This window comes from Engystomops pustulosus, chromosome 4, assembly GCF_040894005.1.
Source record: "Engystomops pustulosus chromosome 4, aEngPut4.maternal, whole genome shotgun sequence".
Lineage (NCBI taxonomy): Eukaryota > Metazoa > Chordata > Amphibia > Anura > Leptodactylidae > Engystomops > Engystomops pustulosus.
Window position 1 is genome coordinate 91,118,371 of NC_092414.1, and position 21,723 is coordinate 91,140,093.

Sequence of the window (21,723 nt, forward strand, 5' to 3'; positions counted from 1 at the left end):
CTTATAACCGCAAAAGCGTCCTTCGTCTATCGAAATTATAACATAAGATCGATATTCCTATTCTTATACTCTGATTTAGAAATATTAAAGAATATACGTTAATTTGAGGATTTAGACAGAATTAACTAGACAGTCTAGAAATTCCTGGGATTTATCACAGTGGCAGATGATGAACAATGAATGCAACCAGCATATTCTAGATTTATAGCCACCTATTAGTTGGCTTAGTTTTTGTAGAGTTTTGCACCACAAATTAGGCGCAATTGTGTTACACATTGGTGATGATCTACTAAGACTAAGCTTTTGTAAGCTGGCACCAGACCAACATTTTAAGAGTTCTAGTGCATCACTTGGACTGGACATGAAGAGGGACATTTATTAATTACGGAACAGGGTGGTGCTGGAAGCATGCTATATTTTTCAGTGGAACAAGGGATTAATGAATCGGCGCACAGCCTGAAAGCTTTAGAACTCCCTAAACAAGTTTTTAGCTGCTCTTTTTTTGCGTCACAAATTGTGCCAAAAAACGAGTCATAAAAATATATGCCCCCTCAGTCTCTCCTCGATTCTGGATCTTTTAAGACAGAAAACTGGGATGAATTCTCACTAAAATCCATGAAAGCCCCTTTAACCCACCACCACCATTTATGTTGAGACATGCACCAGGTCAAGGGGTAATAAGGCAAGCATGAAAAAAGGTCTTAATACTTCCCCCAAGATAATTACAGGCAGTCCCCGACTTAAGGACACCCAACTTACAGTTGACCCTTAGTTACAGACGGACCTCTTTTCCCACTGTGACCTCTGGTGAAGCTCTCTGGATGCTTTACTTTAGTCCCAGGCAATGATGAGCTGTCTGTAAGCTGTCTAATAATCTGTAATTAAGTTTTATTGATAATCCTTATTCTCATGACAACACAAAATTTTGAAAATCCAATTGTCATAGGTACAAAAATTTTTTTGTCTGGAGCTACAATTATAACATATACCTCTTCTGACTTACATGCAAATTCAACTTAAGAACAGACATAAAGAACCTATCTTGTACGTAACCTGGGTACTGGCTGTATATTTCATTAGCAGGATTCATTTTGGCCCAGACATAGACACACATACTCCAAGACAAACACCCTGCCAGACAAATTACAACCAGCAATTTCACAACACAAAATGTCAAGGTTATATATTTTATTGAAGCCATAGTGCTTCCAGAGAACAGCCAGGTAATTTCCCTATGAAGCTATAACAAGTACAGATCATAAAATAAAACCACAGACACATTAACCCTTAATGAGAAGGTTACCTTTGGCCTTTATGGCCTATAGATTTTTGGTACGTGCTGGTTTGGCAGCTGTATAGCGTTTTATTTGAGATTTCCATTACTTTGTAGCAGATTTTCTACTTTATTTTTATTCTTTTTTACATCTATTGCTTAATTGCCTCAAGATTACCATCCACCCAGGCCTTGAAAACCATTTTACTTAAAACACTCATGTTCAAACCACTCCTTATACGATGTAGAGGTTATACATGTATACATCAATTATAATTCTAAATAGTAATTACGGGGCTTCTTTTAATTTACAAATACAAGAGAACATATAAGAATAAAATATAGATATTTTTCTGGTGAAAAAAATATAAAACAATATATAAAATATGTCTCTATGAACAATAGAGGTACAATATTTAGTCATAGATAAGGCTTACTTTCAACATGTGTATTTGGATGTTGCTTTTATATTAAATAGCAGAGAAGTATTAATTGATCAATTAATCATTTACAGAGAATTATGGACTACTCCTACACCTAAAGATCTGTCTGTAACAGAGGTCTGTTACTGTTTTAGTAACTGGTCTGGTAATTGGTGGGGGAATGATTTCAACATGACAAAGACAAGCCAATTCCAGAATGTCAACTTCAGATCCTCTATACAAATGTCTGTCTGCTAAAGCTGTGAATTTTGTCCACTAAACATCCCACTAAACATCTAATATGCCCTCATGACTCACCTATAAAAGAAGATGGGGAGCGAAAGATCAAGCTTGTGGAAATTCAACATACTCAATCCTTATTTTCTTAGGAAAGTAAAAGGCAAATTCTCCCATGTGATACAAGGATTTTTCCCTTTTGTGCTTGATAAATTCTTTGCGTCGGTTTCCTCCAGATCCTCAAGTTTCCTCCCACACTCCCAAACATACTGTTAGGTTGATTAGATTGTGAGCACCATTGGGACAAGGACCGACTTGGCAAGCTCTGTGTAGCGCTGCATAATCTGTGTGCGCTATATAAATAAAGAATTATTATTATTATAAATCCACTCTGCCTGTGGAAGGGGGTATATTTGAAGATGACAGTCATAAGTAAAGAGCCCCAAATATGTTACGAAAGCCTAAAAGTTGTAGCAAATCATATCAAAGTTTTATAAAGTGCTATTATAGTGAATTGTAGTGAAAAGAATTATTACTGTAACCAACTGCCACATCAAAACGGTTCTGTACCACTACACTACTACAGTGAATCGAGCAGCTGCTTCATCCAATCTTTCCCCCTATTAGCTAAGGTCATTTTAGGTTGAAGAAAACAATATGTTTGGTGCTGTTCCAAATTTGGACGTATAACCAGTGTCAAAACCACTGGAATTTCACAGACAGCCCATGTGGTATACGGGATTTTCTCTTTTTCATCCTAATGGCCCTCAGTCACAACCATTTGAAATTTAATAACCAGTGAAAGTGATAAAGAGAGGCTTGGGAAAGTGATTAACTTTGTGAAATGTGAAATACCAAAGAGCCAAATATATATATATATATATATATATATATATATATATATATATATTAGGCAGCATACACAACTTGTGTATGCAATGCATATCACATACACTCACCGGCCACTTTTTTAGGTACACCTGTCCAACTGCTCGTTAACACTTAATTTCTAATCAGCCAATCACATGGCAGCAACTCAGTGCATTTAGGCATGTAGACATGGTCAAGACAATCTCCTGCAGTTCAAACCGAGCATCAGTATGGGGAAGAAAGGTGATTCGAGTGCCTTTCAACGTGGCATGGTTTTTGGTGCCAGAAGGGCTGGTCTGAGTATTTCAGAAACTGCTGATCTACTGGGATTTTCACGCACAACCATCTCTAGGGTTTACAGAGAATGGTCCGAAAAAGAAAAAAACATCCAGTGAGCGGCAGTTCCGTGGGCGGAAATGCTTTGTTGATGCCAGAGGAGAATGGGCAGACTGGTTCGAGCTGATAGAAAGGCAACAGAGACTCAAATAGCCACCCATTACAACCAAGGTAGGCCGAAGAGCATCTCTGAACGCACAGTACCTCGAACTTTGAGGCAGATGGGCTACAGCAGCAGAAGACCACACCGGGTGCCACTCCTTTCAGCTAAGAACAGGAAACTGAGGCTACAATTTGCACAAGCTCATCGAAATTGGACAGTAGAAGATTGGAAAAACGTTGCCTGGTCTGAAGAGTCTCGATTTCTGCTGCGACATTCGGATGGTAGGGTCAGAATTTGGCATCAACAACATGAAAGCATGGATCCATCCTGCCTTGTATCAACGGTTCAGGCTGGTGGTGGTGGTGTCATGGTGTGGGGAATATTTTCTTGGCACTCTTTGGGCCCCTTGGTAGCAATTGAGCATCGTTGCAACGCCAAAGCCTACCTGAGTATTGTTGCTGACCATGTCCATCCCTTTATGACCACATTGTACCCAACATCTGATGGCTACTTTCAGCAGGATAATGCGCCATGTCATAAAGCTGGAATCATCTCAGACAGGTTTCTTGAACATGACAATGAGTTCACTGTACTCAAATGGCCTCCACAGTCACCAGATCTCAATCCAATAGAGCATCTTTGGGATGTGGTGGAACGAGAGATTCGCATCATGGATGTGCAGCCGACAAATCTGCGGCAACTGTGTGATGCCATCATGTCAATATGGACCAAAATCTCTGAGGAATGCTTCCAGCACCTTGGTGAATCTATGCCACGAAGAATTGAGGCAGTTCTGAAGGCAAAAGGGGGTCCAACCCGTTACTAGCATGGTGTACCTAATAAAGTGGCCGGTGAGTGTACAAGGGGCAGTATCTGATAAAGAGTAGTGCTACATGCACACAACCATATTTGTGGCCGTGGTCTGGTGCGGCTAGATCACAGCCACAATAGAGGTCTATAGCACCCGGTCACAGTGCAGTTGAGACACAGTGTCTCACCTCAGGGTAATTATGTCCTATCTTTTACTGGGATACGGGCACGGCCGCTTGGCTTTCTATGGAGAGGGAATCCAGGCCAGGTGAGCCTAAGGCTTCATACACAGGACTGCATTTGTGACCATGATCTGACACACAATCGAGGTCTATGGCACCTGATTACAGTGCTGTAAGCCACAGTGATTCAGCACAGCGTAACGTGGCAGGGCGACAGCGCTGCAAAAGATGGGACATGTCCTATCTTTTGCCCGAAAGCAGTCACCGCTTTTTTGCTTTCTATGGAGATGGGAGGGGAAGCAGATTGCTCATCTCCCTCTTCTTCTGCACCTGCCTGTGTGTTACCACTTAGGAATTTCCCCAGGTAAGAACACGGTCATGTGCATGTTGCCTTACACGTTGTAATTGAGCTGAAAAGTACACCCTAAGTACATGGGTGTTCCATGCTGTTTAGAATGTGGTTTGTGCAATATTTCTTGGTAACTCTATTGTATAGAATGCTTTTGATTTTAGGTAACGTACAAATACATTTGTAAAGTATAAAATCTCACGAGTGATGTAATCACTTTTGTTTACATATTTGAAAAGAAAGAATTTTTGGTACATAAGTTCTTACAGATATTCTACCATCGAAATCCATCATGATAAACCAGTGACAATTACTCAAAAGGCACTTGGCTGTGGTAATCTTCTTATATTTGCTATCCATGGCCTCTTTGCATATAAAATACGTCCCGTAAACAGATTCAAGTAGGGTGAAAGGAACGATAAATAGAGTGGAGTCTGGTTGTCAAACCTTGACTGATTGTATACTGCTACATATTGTTTTTTTAACCAAAATATCTAGCTTGATTCCATATATAATTGCACATACGTTATTCTCATAATTTGCTGTTGGATTTTCCAAACAAGAAAATCAACACTTTGTTATTAAGCTGGTATGCCCCTTTGAACATGGTTTTCTTCATTAGAAAGCAAATTATAGGGGTGACATATAACCATTTTCCCCAAAATATTATGCCATTCTTAGTAATTGCTCATAAATAAAACATGGACTGTTTGAAATAGGAGTAATTTATGTCCACCTGCAATATATCACATACTAGCTACATGATCCACAATACTGAACTGGATCCAAGGATAGGGTTCATTGAAGTGTGTGAGGAGCAGGCTGGCAATGCATATAGACATTGTTCTGAATTGTTGGCAGAATACCACATGGTCATTCTTCTCAATCCTTGGCAGATCGTAAATACTGTCTGTACGATTTTCATTTCTTTTGTATTTGTGTCTGTATTTTGACTCCTGGGAAAGTGTCTTACACTGCTCTATAAGGCGACAGCTTGACCCAGTATTTTCTGTACTCTTTATGATTCCTTTATGAGTCATATTTATCTTACATACTATTGTCTTAACTTTTATATTCAGGCTTACTTCTGTACTGTGCAAACATAAATATACTGTATTTTCAATGTTCATTCCATTTTTATTTAGATCAATCTTTGTGTATGTATATAAATTACACAGGTTGATTGACAGATGGCTATGTGTACATTGATACACATAAAAATATCAATTGTATTGTGTGTGGGTGGAGTAAGCAGGTCTCCCACTGTCTCCCTTAGAGTGTCACTGCCCTTGACTCAGAAACCCTGCAGCTTTTCATTCGTATCATTGAATACACCTCTGAGATGTGGCACCATATAGCATATCAGGTCCCTTTAAATTCCCTGTTTTGGATTTTAATTCATATTGTTTTATAACTGCAAGAATATGAATCAATAACTTATTAGGAAAAAGCAAGTCAATCAAAAATATGGTCTTCTGAAATGAATAGTCAGAGACCAGACATTATCGAGATGCTGGGGCTTGACCTGAAGAGAGAGTTGTGTGAAAAGAACCCCAGAAATATGAAAAAGAAATGCATTTTCTTGAGTAATAATCTGAGATGTCCTGTATAATTTTGGACAAATCTTATTTGCATCTACTATAAACATCTGATGACTACATTTTCTTAGAAATCCCTGCAAAACTCATTCCAAATGCAACTATATGAGCTTTCAGAACTTTGTCTGCAGAATGTCATGTTCTACCAATCAGGGGATGCATCTAAGCTTACTATTAATGCTCAACTCAAATGTAATATTGGTCACAGAAGGACCCCCAAATGCTGATCCCTGCGATAAAGTTGCTTAAAGTGAACATGTTCTCCTCATGTGCTTCTTGTAATTCCCTGTGATACCACTATTCGAAAGCATCAGAAATGAAAGCACTTACCTGTTTGGCAGGGTTGATTTTTAGCAAACAGTTATCAATTTATTTCTATTAGGAATAATAGAGGAATGACACAACATAGTGGTGAATTAAAGCATTTTGTAAAATAGACATGTCAGGGCTAATACCAAGTTACCATAGGTCTGGTTAGTTAGTTTTCTCCAGATCACAATAAAGCTTGATATATAATAACCTCATGTTTGTTTTCTTCAGGCTACTTTTTGACACAATGGGGAACATTTACTAAGGCCCTTACACCAGTTTATTATCAGACTTTGTATGTTCTTTTAGATGTAAACTGCTTGCACTGGTATTTAAGAAGTGTCTACACCACATTTGTGTCACACACAGCCCTTTTGTGGTGCAGCTGCTCTAGTCTTCATGCGACACATGCGTTCTGAAGCTCAGTCGGACTGTGCAAAGTCCAACAGAATTGTGTTGCAAGCCCTATGTTAAAGATGCACCCAAAAAAAAGTGGTGCACTCTGTTGGTGCAGTGCAGTGGGCACCAGATTCATGTAGAACGTGTTCCAGAAATCCTGAACCTGGCATCCTCTGCACTCTACACAGGCCAACTGTATATAGGGCAGTTTGCACTGTTCTTAGTAAATGTGCCTCAATGGGCCACATTTATCAAAAGTAGTGCAAACTTCATCATGTGCAGTATGCCTCTGGAGTTTGCAGAGTTCATGAAAACCAGCGCATGGTCTTCATTAATATTGTGCACCCTGCACTGCTCGGGAAGTGTGCACCAACTTTTTTTTTGTGCACTTTTAACATAGGACGTGCAACACAATTCTGTGTAGTTGCAGTAATAAATGTGGTGCACAGTCCAACTCTGCACTGGAAAGCCCCTCTAGGTGCAAAATTGTGTGGCACGTTGGGCATAGTGCAGACTTAACACAATAGTGGCAAAGGTACTAAGAACAGTGCAGTCTGTACTATGTACAGTTTGCCTGTGTTGTGTGCAAAGGGCACAAGATTCATGATTTCTGGTGCCCATTCTTCATAACTCTAACCCATTCTTCTAAACTCTAACTTCTCCGACAGAGTGCAACACTGTTTTTTTGGTGTGCCTTTAACATGGGGTGTGTGATACACTTTTGTCGTACTCCGCATGTTAAAAATGTTAAATGTGCCCCTTTATAAATAGATGTGCAAACAGTTTGCATGTTCTTTTAAATGCAAAGTCAGAGAAAAAAAAGTGGTGCAAACAAAAAAAAATGTTGCCCAATAAATGCAATGCTCCTACTGTGTGAAGTGTGCATAGAAATGGCATCCTAGAGGTGACCAATGCAGACAGTGGCCCACATTTATCAAAAACTGTGCCAACTGCACTATGAGCAGTTTGTGAAGTGTGCAGGTTGCGCCAGATTCATGAAATGTGGTGCACGTTCTTCATGATTCTGGTGCCCTCAGTGCTGCTCCGACAGAGTGCACCACTTTTTGTTTTAACTTTGTTCATGCTGCAGAATTGTCACTCCCAGGCCAACTAATCACTAACAAGCCCCTTTTGGTGCACATTTTTTCTGTCTTGTCGGACATAGTGCAGATGCAACACAAAACTGGCGCAGGCACTTTATAAAAACACGTAGAAGCAGGTTTAACGTTCTTTTCAGTGCAAAGTCAGACAGAAAACTGGTGCAAACACTTGAATAAATGTGGGCCAATGAGTTATGATGTTTAGTGTGATTTTATTCAATCCTTGTACTTCATGGAACTATTGCCGATTCCTATGAATCAACAGTCTCAGGTTTCATCCACACGTGGTGTCATAGCTCGTATTCATGCTATTATGCGTTTTTCCAATAAAGACTTTTCAATGCTGTAGTGTAAGCAGCTGCGACCCAATGTTAACACAGCTGATTACACTTCAATCTATGAAGAAAAATGCTTTCAAAGGTGGGAAACCCATAGTAATATAAAAATGCTTGCGGTTTGATGCCACGTGTGAATGAACCCTCTGAAATACCCTCAGAGGACTAAAAAGATTTGTTTGAAGTGAAATTCTATTCAGCTGATTCACTTATAGGCATTAAATGTGGTGTGTCCTTGTGTGGTGTGTGTTCATTTTAGGTTGAAGAAAACTACACCACACCTGACTCTATATGCTAAACATTTAGTAACCAGAATGAGTAGAATTCCATTGTTTGATGATTACTGAGAGAGTAAAAATCATAATCTACGGTAAGCAGTGAGTAAATTAGCAGACATAACAGTATCATGCATACTATGACATAAACATACCATAGATTTGAGAAGTACATTAGGGATTTTTATCAAAGACTTACCATTTGGTCCAGTGAAATGTATATTAAGCTTAAGTGGATGGATCACCTGATGACCTCACACATCTGCCAAATGAGGTCATACAATGTCCAGATTTTTATTATGTTTGAGCATCCAGTATTGGACTGGATGGCTATTATGTATGATGATGTGATTTATTACCTGCATTATACATTTTTTAAATTGAGGGGAAAAATGTTTTCCAGCTTTTTGTTCCATAGTAGTTATATTACCACAACATTCCAGAGTTATCTCTTGCAGCTGTACATCTCATTTGTTTCTTGACTGATGTCATTGCAATTATTAAGTTACAAGTATCTTTAAACGAAGAGGGTTAAGTTGTCATCACAGTGTTTAGTATAAAACTGGAGATTTTCTAATTTGGACAAAATCAACCTTAGTACATTATTGAATGCAGCATAGATACATGTGTGAGGATGTATATATAACTTCTAAAATAGCATCATCTGAAAGGCTGCATGTATTGACTGATCCACTAACTCATGCAATTCTAAGAACATCCCCAGTTTCTGCAAATGTAGACTGGACTTATAGTAACAATCTTATAGTACAAAATATGATGTAAATGCAATGTTCAGAAGATCAAAGAGCATTTTAGTCATGGAATAACATATATGCCCAGTATAACTGTAAATGTACCAGCAAACAGGAATATGGAGAATAAGCAGTTCCATTTACAATTCCAATTGATAATGCACTGCATTGCAGTATCCACAGAACAGAGGCCAACAAGCTGATCAGTGAGAACCCCACAGTCATGAGAACAGATGTAGTGGGAAGACAAGCATGTAAAAATGTCCCCCAGGGGTCTTTTATGACCTAATGGGGGACATATGAAATAAAAAATCACAGCCACACACAATATTAATAAATAGTTAAAAATAAACATTAATGAAATAAAAAATCCCCTGCTAAATAGTTAAAAATAAACATTAATGAAATAAAAAATCCCCTGCTACACTATAAAAAAACATTGTCATAGTCTTATGGTACCGCACAAAAAAAGGAAGTTAAAATCAATCAAGGCAATCGAGAGCATGGTCTTAGAAACATTATTCAGTGATGTTCAAGGACATCTACCACCAGGATCAAGCATTGTAACCCAAGCACACTGACATACTGGTGTGTGCCCCATCTAGCAGAATCTCCTCTTCTTTTAACTTCTTATAGCTTTGTTTTTAAGAAAAAAAAGTTTAAGACGTTATTCAATTGAGCCAGAGGGGCTCCAGGCCACCTATGGAGCCTGGAGCCCCTCCGGCTCATTTTAATAATTTAAAAAGCATTCTTTTGTAAAAACCAGGGCATAAGAAGCTAAAAGAAGAGCAGATCCTGCCAGAGGGGGCACACACCACTATGTCAGTGTACATGGGTTACAATGCTTGATCCTGGTGGTAGATGTCCTTAAGGTAGTAAAAATATCTTACAAGTATAAGACCTTAAAGCATTTTATGAATCCAGCTATAGATTACATTAAAGAGAATACATGAAAATTCTAAGCCTTGAGAATATAGATACAAGATTATTAAGTGGCTTAAAAACTATAACAACTATAACAGAGATATGGAGGGAACAAGAACTGAATAAAAAGCCCTAAATGTAGCGAACTGTTTCTGGACTTGCCCAATGAGAGTAAATTACTGGGACAAGATAGAAACTGAAGAGGATAAAATAGATTGGGATATATTGGCTATGTATATTTTACTATACAGAAAAAGATAAGAACCAAAAAATGGTGTTTCATGAGAAATCACAAACAGTCAAAATCAACATTTAAAGACATAATTAGGATTAAGAATTTATAATACATTAAAGTTATAATATTAGCAAGAAAATTGAGAGCAACAAATGACAGGTAAAGGAAAGCTATATAAGTAAAGAGATGGATTGTAAGCATGCTGTCTCAGGAGTGGCCTTGTGCAAAGTAAAAGTTTTTTCCTTGTTTTGGGGCTTTAAGTTCCAGTGGCCAAGCTGCCTAAAACGTGTAAATTATGTCATGAATAATATCCAATGACTATTATGATGGGAAAGTGTCATCTAAAGGCATATGATATGTTTTCTTACTTCATTCCCTCAACATTGAGTGCACTGCCAGGTCATAGTGAGTGATACTGACCTCTCTCTTGACACACATTGAAAGCATATATGAGACTATGTACACAACTTACACAACAGTAAACAGAAAACATTTACATTTCGTCTTGCCTCTTACTTAGAGAGATTACTCCAATTTATTTACTTGGTTTTGTCATAACAAGACAGGATGGTAAGACAGTTCTGCCTGGCATGTCTGTTTACTGACTAGATGTCCTGCGCTAAGATGAATCCTGCTCAAATGAGTTCCACATGATGAGAAATGGATTTACTTGTGTTTTTTTTTCTCTTAAAATCTATGCAGACGTCTTGCAGGAAATGACTTGACATACATTCCCAAGGGAGCCTTCTCTGGACTCAACAGTCTCAAAGTTCTGTAAGTAGATCAAGCTCTTGTTATGTATATTTCCGATTACTGTCCCTAATTGCCGGCTAATTATTGTATTATTGCCTAAATTGCTGGAGCACTAAACAAGAGCACTCGCTATAGCACATGGACTCTGTATGTAGTCTGAACAGGAAAGCAAAGAAATTGATATGTTGTGGCCTCTAAATATGATGTAAAGCATGAGAATACAGAAAAAAAGAATATCCATGATATATTGTGATCATGGCTTGCATCTGGTGAGAAGACCAGCGTAAACCATTTAACTGGTTAGCAATTCAGGACGAGTATGCTCATCCTGATAGCACTTTTGGACAAGCATACTTGTCAAGATTTTCGCCTTTTGTACTGTGAGTATAACAGATAGATATGTATCAGGAGGTCAACTGTTATATAGTGCATACACTCCCCTCAACAGATAAATCACTGGGAAATTTACTGCTGCGATCACCGTTGATTATGGCAGCTAAGGAGGCAGGCAGAGGGAAGGGTTTTCCCCGGCACGTCCTTCCAACCACTGCAATGGCTTTACACACAATTTACCAGGTTAAGTAAAATATGATTAACCCTATTATAGTCTAGTAGGTGTCTAGTAGGTGTCAGTGTTCAGCAAGAGCTGCTCTTTGCCAAGGCTTTCTGTTCACGCTGAGGCTTATTTAGTTGAGATTGCAATTTACACTCACAAAAAATGCATCCGCTTTTGGTTCTTGTTGTGTCAGTATTATATTCATGTCCTTTTTTTTCCACATTCATATGGGGTTATTTTTACTGTAAGAATTCATTGGTCACAGCCTCCCAGTATATAGCCAGCAAGCCACCTGTTGTATATAGCCAGCCCCCGGTAGTATATAGCCAGCCAGCCTCCTGTAGTATACAGCCAGCCAGCCCTCTGTAGTACACAGCCAGCCAACCCCCTGTAGCATACAGCCAGCCCCCTTTAGTATACAGCCAGTCCCCTTTAGTATACAGCCAGTCCCCTTTAGTAAACAGCCAGCCTGCCCCATTTAGTATATAGCCAGTCAGACCTCTTTAGTATATAGCCAGCAGCCCCCTTTAGTATATAGGTATTCAGCCACCTTTAGTATACAGCCAGCCAGCCCCTTTTGTATACAGTCAGCCAGCCCCTTTTGTATACAGCCAGCCAGCCCCTTTAGTAAACAGCCAGCCCAGTTTGCCCAGTAAATAAATAAAATAACTTACATACTCACCTTCCAGGACCCCGATGCTTGGCATGGTACTCCGATGCTCCCGTCCCCTCAGCTCCTCTTCTGTATTCTCTCTGCTGTAACACCCGTCAGAGACGCGACCATGCGCTCTGCCGGCCGGCGCACACTATGATGTAATCAGCAGTGGTGAGCCACACCAAGCATCGGGGCGCCGGAGGTTGGGTATGTAACTTTATTTTTTATTGACTCGTGTATAAGCCGAGGTGAGGTTTTTCGTGCACATTTTTTGTGCTGAAAAACTCTGCTTATACACAAGTATATATGGTATATCTTTTTCATCCTCACAAGCTATGGAACTTTATATTATTTCTCTATTTGTGCCTTGTTGTTGAATAGGAATTGCATTGTAACAGTTCTGAATCCTAACCTCAGACAGTCTACACAATGACATTCAGACACTGACTGAATCTACTGTCATTTTGCAGTGCATTATGCAGATTTTAACATTAGAATACCTTCCTTTGAAAATGCAGCTGAGTAAATATGTCTGTATGGTGTGTTGTTATTACTATTGTGTAACTAGCAACTGCTATTGAGCTCATTTTGTTTCCAAACAGGCGAATACCTGCCAGCGACCTACAGGAATCTGCTTGCTGATGCATCCTCCTGTAGTTTATCTTTAGGTCCCGGAATCCTTTGGAGGATGCCCAGACTGGTGTTTAAATATTGAAGAATGAAACTGACTCCATTGTTTCTAATGTTTGCTTCATGTGATACCTTAACATGTTGAAAATTTAGACAATGTACATAACTTTAATGATGTTATATACATTTTTTGTCTTTTTATTAGGATGCTGCAGAACAACCAGTTAAAACAAGTCCCAAGTGATGCTTTCCATAACCTCCGTAACCTTCAGTCTCTGTAAGTACAATCAGATGACAACTTTGTCTAAACGTACTGGGACAAATATATAGGTGATTACATAAAAAAATGACATTATTGTCTTAAACATTAAAAATAACCTTACACTTTACAAATGGAATAATGGTGCAACTAAACTGTGTGGCTCTGATGCGGCTGTGACGCGGCCATGAAGTGGCTGTGACACGTCTGTGATGCGGATGTGACGCCGCTGTTGCGATTAGCCGCATCCATTAAGTAATTATGATCATAATTCATAACCAAAATAATTATTTAGTAACTGTTTCATGTTCACAATATGCGAAACTGTTACTAAATAATATTTTCCTTAAAAATGATGGTCACAATTTCTTAATTGATACGTCTTGTCCACGACTCCGGCACATCGCATCTGTGTCAAAGCCACACCGTTTAGTTGCACCCTTAGATGTAAGGTTATTTTTAAATGAGTATTCCCAGCCGAGGAATTATTGCAATATCCATGGGATACTGTATGTTGTACATGCCCAATAGGTGACAGTCACACCTACAGTAATATAATCAGGAAGTCCAATGGCCTGCAGTTGCTGGTTCCAAGATGAATATGCCATAAATATCTACGACTATAAATATCTTTCTGGGTTATTTAAAAGCAGAATGTTTAAAAAAAACAATCTGAACAACTTGGAGGAGAATAGACATAAATTTGTATCATGTTCATAGTAAAGTTTGTAGAATCTTACTACTTGCATACTATTACTATTACTGGCTATTACAAAATAAATTTAGATTTTTGTATATAACAATTGCAAAATCCATATTTTAGTCACAAGAGAAACAATATAAAATAAACAATTTAAAGAAAAATATAAAATAAACAATTTAGTGAAATATAATAACTTTATTAATCAAATATAAGAAAACAATACAGAAAGTGTTCAAAAGTTTAAAAATCAAATGTTATACATTAGCATAGGAAACATTAATAGTCATCAACAATCGACAACCAAAAATATAGAGGGTTAGATGTAGAGGGTACATTGAACAACAAGATAATAATTTTCATTTAATGTATTGAAAAAATAATCAGAAATCAGAGGTTTAATTCCATGGATCCATAAGGGAATAGAATGTAAGCCTAATGGTTGCCGGAGATGATGACAGCCCATTTTGGCTCTTCAGAAATTGTCTTGGTGTGGCGTCATCTAGTATTAGGTCCACCATTTGTGTAAGCATTGACATTTCTCGACAGATGTAACAGCCCTGAGATTGGATGATAAAGTTTAGAACAGAAAGGGCACTAAGGCATGTTGGCTGTAACCTGGATTACTTTGTTCCTTTAATCTAGTCTGTGCCCCTCACAAAAAGCAGGGCGCTTTTTAGTTTCCTATTTCATGCTGCTTACCAGGTGCCTCTTGCATTTTGGTATTGAACAAGGAATGCAATTTCTGGAACAAGTTAATCAATTAGGAGGACAGTGGATGGGGTTAAGAGCTTTAAGGCAACAAAGTAACCTTCACAGAAATGTTCCCCCCAAAAGGAGGCTTTTGTTAGAATCGGCATTTGAAGTAGGCAATGTTTTGTGTCCATTGTGTTGTAGAATTCGCAAAGATCAGGTAACTCCTATTTAAAGGCAGGAGCAGCTGAGAAATGGTAAATGGTAGTTAACTCACTATCACAACTGCTATCTTGTCCTTTGTCCAAAAAGAAAATGACTTGCATTTGTCTATTATGGAAAAATTCCTGAGAGGAACTAAACTCCTAACTATTCAGAAAAGAAGAAGAAGTCTGTTACGTTGTATCTCCAGGGACACTTGCTGGTGGCCTAATATGCATTTCAGTAGGAAATAACAGAGTTTGGGGTGAGATTCTTCATAAACATTACTGTATGTATACTTCACAACTTTACAAAGGCCCTATGCTATAAACCTTAACCCACCAACTAGTCCACCTTTATAGTAAAATACCCCATTAATGGCCCCTTATACTATAAAATTCCCTGTTAGAGGCCCCCACATAGTTTAATGCCCCCCTTCATGTGACCCCCACAATGTAAAAGGCCCCACTGTTTGTCCCCACTAATAAAGGCCCTCTATTGTGACCCCTTACCTTACATTGCCCCCTTATGTGCTCCATCAACTAATTATTCCCCCTATTTTACTGCTTCCCGTGATGTTTCCTATTTATGATGCCGCTTTCCTTTTGCCTACTTTTTTTGTAGCCTGCTCCTTCTTTTAATACCAGTTTTTGTAACCTCACACCTCATTGTAGTGCCACCCCAGCCATTAATTTTTACTGTTGAAATTAAAAAATAATCAGATACTTACCTTTCCTGGTTCCAAACATCAAGAGAGAGTTGGAATCTGGGACAGTGGAACGGACCTAAAAATCTAGGAATGTCCTTCTGAATACAGGACAGGTAGGATATATATTACAATCGAGTGGTATGATCTAAACCTTAAAACGGTATCTTCTTGACCAAATATGGCAACACTTCTCTCTAGTACAAAGCCAGGAGTTACTGAAAAATCTGGGTTACACTGTTACACTGTCTGTGGCTGTAACTCCCAAAGATGAGCTATGCATTTTACATTACTATCAACTGCAGTGATAGGGCTATTTTTATCTCTCTGGTGAATTCATCAGAAAGTGAATCAGACTAGGCTGGGTTCACACAATTGGGGGGGGGGGGGTATTAAGGCTTGTACTGGAGTCCTCTCCCCTTATGCCACCTCCACTGCAAGGGAGCATGGAGGGGGCGGAGTGGGCCAACACTGGGCGTCCTTCTGAAATAGGTATCATCCTGGGCAATTAGCTTTAGCCTGTGCCAATTCCAGATTACAGTGCATTTAATCTGGGTGGACGGCCTTAGTATATCTGGTGTGACATGTGGGGCAGGAAGAACATCAAGAGCCAGTGTGCTATGTGTTAGCTCTTGATAAACCCCCCGCATTGTTTCTTCATGTGTTTTAACTTCTTAATCATTCTCAAAACTTATGACAAAACATATCTTCCCAAATAAAAAGAGCATGCATTTTTAGGGGGTGCTCAATTTCTTAATTGCAAAGTTTGAATTTCACATTCAGAATCTTCTGCGATTATTGACCTGCTGCAATATCTATAGCTGTTGCCGAAATTGTTTTCTACTGTAGGTTTTTATCAACAGCATGTGGATGGGATTTGTGTAAACTCTGTGTCAAATTTGTATAAACTCCACATCAAATTCCACCATGTGTGAACGGACTCTTACACAAAGTTTGATGTAGTAACTAAACATCATTATACTTTATTATGTTACATGCTGCCAGTTTCTTCTGCATGTAGAGAATGCAGATGTTGTCATTCTAGAGGTGAATATCATAACATTTATACTGTACATTTATCTTATATTTTCATGTGGATTTTCCACCATGAGAGATTTGTGATGATAGGCCCTGTTCACATATGTGTCATAGCTTCCATTAATAACATGCTTTCTAATGTTAGCACCTAGAACAGTGATGGCAAACCTTTTAGAGACCGAGTGCCCAAACTACAACAAAGACCCGCTTATTTATCACAAAGTGCCAGAAATTTAATTTGTGATTTATACTCCCTTCTCTGTCAGTTTTAATTGATACCAGCCCCTGAGGACACAAATAAAGCAGAAAATAGTCCCAGGTACAGCTGTCACTTTAAAATGGCTCTGTGCACAGCAAGTCCTGGGCTGTCTGGGAATGCAGGAAGATACCTGGAGTCATCTCTGGTGATGACCTGGGTGCCCACAGAAAGGGCTCTGAGTGCCACCTCTGGCACCAGTGCCATAGGTTAGCCATCACTGACCTAGAAGAATCTCAGAGAATAGTGTTATCTTGTAGTATCCATTTATGAATGAGCAGTTATAGTAAATCTGGCAAACATTTAATATCTGGTCATTAATGACAGATAAGTGCCTAAACTGACTAAAATCTGGAAGATCTGAATGACATTGGGTTGGCTGTTATCTGATGATCTTTTTCATGAGTGATGAGTCAAGTGACTTCTGAGCACCTTTTTGTCACACTTATTTACAAGTCACAATAATATGTCTATTGGCGATGTCCATACATCTTGTAGAGTGTTCCAGCAAGTGAAACTAAACAATTCTTGCCTTCAAGACACATCTGGATGAAGCATGTAAACATTTCAGCTTTGTCCATTTGTTGATAGAAGTTTGACTTGTTTGGATTCATAATCTACATTTTCATTGCAAACATTTGTCAGAATTTTGACACTTAGAATTAAACCATTGTGAAGAACTGGTGTGATTCTTAGGGGTAAGACATTAAGGAAGTGCAGAAGCAAACCCTTTTTTCTGTATATAATGCAGGATTGCTCTTTTATTACCCACTGGTATGTAACTTTCATTCAATGAACTGCTATTCCACAATGCGTACCATAATTCTACAATTCGTAGGTTACACTTACAATTACCTACAACTACAATGAAGACAATCTTAAAATTTTCATATACAGTCCATATACACTCACCGGCCACTTTATTAGGTACACCTGTCCAACTGCTCGTTAACACTTAATTTCTAATCAGCCAATCACATGGCGGTAACTCAGTGCATTTAGGCATGTAGACATGGTAAAGACAATCTCCTGCAGTTCAAACCGAGCATCAGTATGGGGAAGAAAGGTGATTTGATGGCCTTTGAACGTGGCATGGTTGTTGGTGCCAGAAGGGCTGGTCTGAGTATTTCAGAAACTGCTGATCTACTGGAATTTTCACACCCAACCATCTCTAGGGTTTACAGAGAATGCTCCGAAAAATAAAAAACATCCAGTGAGCGGCAGTTCTGTGGGTGGAAATGCCTTGTTGATGCCAGAGGTCAGAGGAGAATGGACAGTCTGGTTCGAGCTGATAGAAAGGCAACAGTGAATCAAATCGCCACCCGTTACAACCAAGGTAGGCAGAAGAGCATCTCTGAACGCACAGTACGTCGAACTTTGAGGCAGATGGGCTACAGCAGCAGAAGACCACACCGGGTGCCACTCCTTTCAGCTAAGAACAGGAAACTGAGGCTACAATTTGCACAAGCTCATCGAAATTGGACAGTATAAGATTGGAAAAACGTTGCCTGGTCTGATGAGTCTCGATTTCTGCTGCCACATTCGGATGGTAGGGTCAGAATTTGGCGTCAACAACATGAAAGCATGGATCCATCCTGCCTTGTAACAACGGTTCAGGCTGGTGGTGTCATGGTGTGGGGAATATTTTCTTGCCACTCTTTGGGCCCCTTGGTACCAATTGAGCATCGTTGCAACGCCACAGCCTACCTGAGTATTGTTGCTGACCATGTTCATCCCTTTATGACCACAATGTACCCAACATCTGATGGCTACTTTCAGCAGGATAATGCGCCATGTCATAAAACTGGAATTATCTCAGGCAGGTTTCTTGAACATGACAACGAGTTCACTGTACTCAAATGGCCTCCACAGTCACCAGATCTCAATCCAATAGAGCATCTTTGGGATGTCGTGGAACGGGAGATTCGCATCATGGATGTGCAGCCGACAAATCTGCGGCAACTGTGTGATGCCATCATGTCAATATGGACCAAAATCTCTGAGGAATGCTTCCAGCACTTTGTTGAATCAATGCCACCAAGAATTGAGGCAGTTCTGAAGGCAAAAGGGGGTCCAACCCTTTACTAGCATGGTGTACCTAATAAAGTGGCCGGTGAGTGTATAATTATCTGACAAGACACAAGAATAATGCCATTTTAGCCCAAAAATGAAACAACGCTCAAACAGGTTGTCTGGTAGATAAAAGTTTCATAGGCTCGGAATGGTATGAGATAATAGAGTAAGTCATACTTTTCTTAAAGATCCCTCACTGCTTCCATTCGGACCTACTTCCTCTGCCTTCTCGACATGCAGGATATGACTTCTCAGACGGTGGCTGACCACATGAGCTGCCGTGGCTGCAGTGATCACCTATGCAGTCATTTTCTACATGTTCAGAGGAAGCATGCAGTAGAGACTAATGTGGGACTGTTAAAGTGGGTGAGAAATATTTTCATATATTATTGGGCTTGAAAATATATAATACTGTGGAATACTCTTTTATATGATTATGAGGAGGTAGTCAAATTTCAGAATCATAGCACAGAGCTAGTAACCAACATACCTTTTGTGAATCATTTCAGTCCTTCACATAATCCCACCCAAAAGTGGAGTCAAATGCAGGTTCTATTTCAGATGCCGGACATATGACTGCAATGTGCTTTCATACTATTGCATCCATCTCTAGTGTCTCAATGACTGGTTAGCTTCAGGCAATTATTGGCTAATTGGTGACTTTTGTTTGAAAGGTCTAGAGTCCAGGTCAGAAGTCATGAGTGCTGTGCTTTGTGAAAGGCTGCCATGTAGGAAGGTCTTATGGAAACAAATTGCAGCATGTTATACAATGACCTCTCTGCCTCCCGTGTAGTGAAAGCAGAAAACTGTTCTTAAATAAGAATAATGGCACAATACAGAGCTCCACTCTCAAGTATCAAGGCCCTTTTGGTCTTAGCAGAAAGTGCCTAATAGCATACAATCTTTGTAGAAGGACAATTTGGTGATAGTATTATAATGTTGACATAGTGTATTCTTTTAACCTGGTGAAATAATGTTTAGCTTTATTAAGGGTTAATTTAGGCAGACGTGTTCAGCAATGGACAGCACACAGACTCAGTAGTGCAGACTTCAAGGCACATGACCGTAGTTGATCGTTGTATCTTGCAGGGGAAATCAACATGGTCTTAAGGGTCAATTCACAATAAAAGTTGTGTTAATTTTTGTGCATCAGCATTTTGAAGCCAAGTCAAGGAACATTCCCTCTGTCAGTCCTGACATTGTCTTTAAATTACCAACCACTGCTAAACAACAACCACATCTAGAATGTCAAATAAGCTGAATTGGGAATCATGTTAAATAAGGTCTAATAGTAACAGTAAATCAAATGAATCAGGGAACTCAAAAAGTTCAAATAATACAAAATTATCCTATTTTCTGCTAGGCGATTGGATGCCAACCATATCAGCTATGTTCCACCAAACTGCTTTACTGGACTGAATTCCCTTCGTCACCTGTGGTTGGACGACAATTCTCTGAGCGAAATTCCCATTAGGGCACTGGAAAGTTTGCCAGCTCTTCAGGCAATGACACTGGCATTAAACAAGATTCATCACATACCAGATCATGCATTCAAGAACCTCTCCAGTCTTGTGGTCTTGTGAGTATATCCACCTGTGCATTTGATTTCCGAGTGCAAACAATCTATATCTTCGGATTAAAATTGTTGGTACTTAATGGAAGATATCCATGAGCAGTATTAAAGCAGAACAGGGATACCATGTCCTTATCATCACTTATCATCACTTAGGTCCTGCGTTTTTATGGACAAATACATTAATGACTATTCAGAAGCAAACATGTTTAATAAAACGTGCAGATCATAATTCTGCATACATGCATGTTACACTGAACATATATGAATATATCTTGATTTCTACAACTTGACTTAAGGATAAACATACAGTACATTCTAACAAATTCATGGTTCTGTTGTGCAGTGAGGTAAGACAACTCTATGCTACAATGGGCCATCTTGTTTGAGACTTGTAGATTTGCACATTATACTGCTGCATTTTAATACACCTTTCAGGAAATTGGATGCCAGCAGGAATTTCCATTTCTCTTTGGTGGAAATATTTCCCCAAGTAAAATGTGCCGCAGGCAGACATTACATTGTTTTTTTTAGTTGCAAGAGCCTCATGAGACACATAAGAACATTTTACTTATTAACATTGAGTTACAACGTTTCTTCTACAGGTTTAAAGAAGTTATTGAGGGTTTTTTTTCTAATAATGTAAGAGAAATTTCAAAAACAGACCCAATTTTAGAGGTTTATGATAAATGTGATATTGCAGAAAAGCTAATGTTGACATAGTAATGTGTCTGACACATTTTTCCTGTGAGTCCACTTGTGAATTGCACCTTCTGAGACTGTTGTCACGTACATCACAATTCTAGGACTGGATCGATTGCTTGTACAAAGTTTTACTATACTGATTCTGTTTTAGGTATTTTTATGACAAATTAAGAAGGTACAGAGGTGTAACATGAGGCTTCTGGACCACAACGGCCTTTTCTGTATTAGGCTGTTCCTCTATAGTACATTGTTTATAGTACGAAACCAATCTACCCCTATACTCCTTCACAGATCATATATGCCTCTCCAACTATATATTCAAGATTACCAAAAAAAAAGGACCAGAGCGGCAACCAACACCAATTTTCAGTACCATCCAGTATTGAAAAAGTCATCTTGCTATTGCACACTTACCC

General features: G+C 39.1%; 1 protein-coding gene across 1 annotated transcript in view; it reads left to right on the forward strand.

Annotated features, from left to right (window-relative positions):
• LGR5 (leucine rich repeat containing G protein-coupled receptor 5) overlaps nt 1-21,723 on the forward strand; it is a 120,009-nt gene that overhangs the window by 51,878 nt on the left and 46,408 nt on the right. Inside the window, exons 4-6 of the mRNA XM_072146716.1 lie at nt 11,212-11,283; nt 13,309-13,380; nt 20,393-20,608. Of these exons, the coding sequence (XP_072002817.1) occupies nt 11,212-11,283; nt 13,309-13,380; nt 20,393-20,608 (360 nt within the window). The remainder of the gene's footprint in view (nt 1-11,211; nt 11,284-13,308; nt 13,381-20,392; nt 20,609-21,723) is intronic.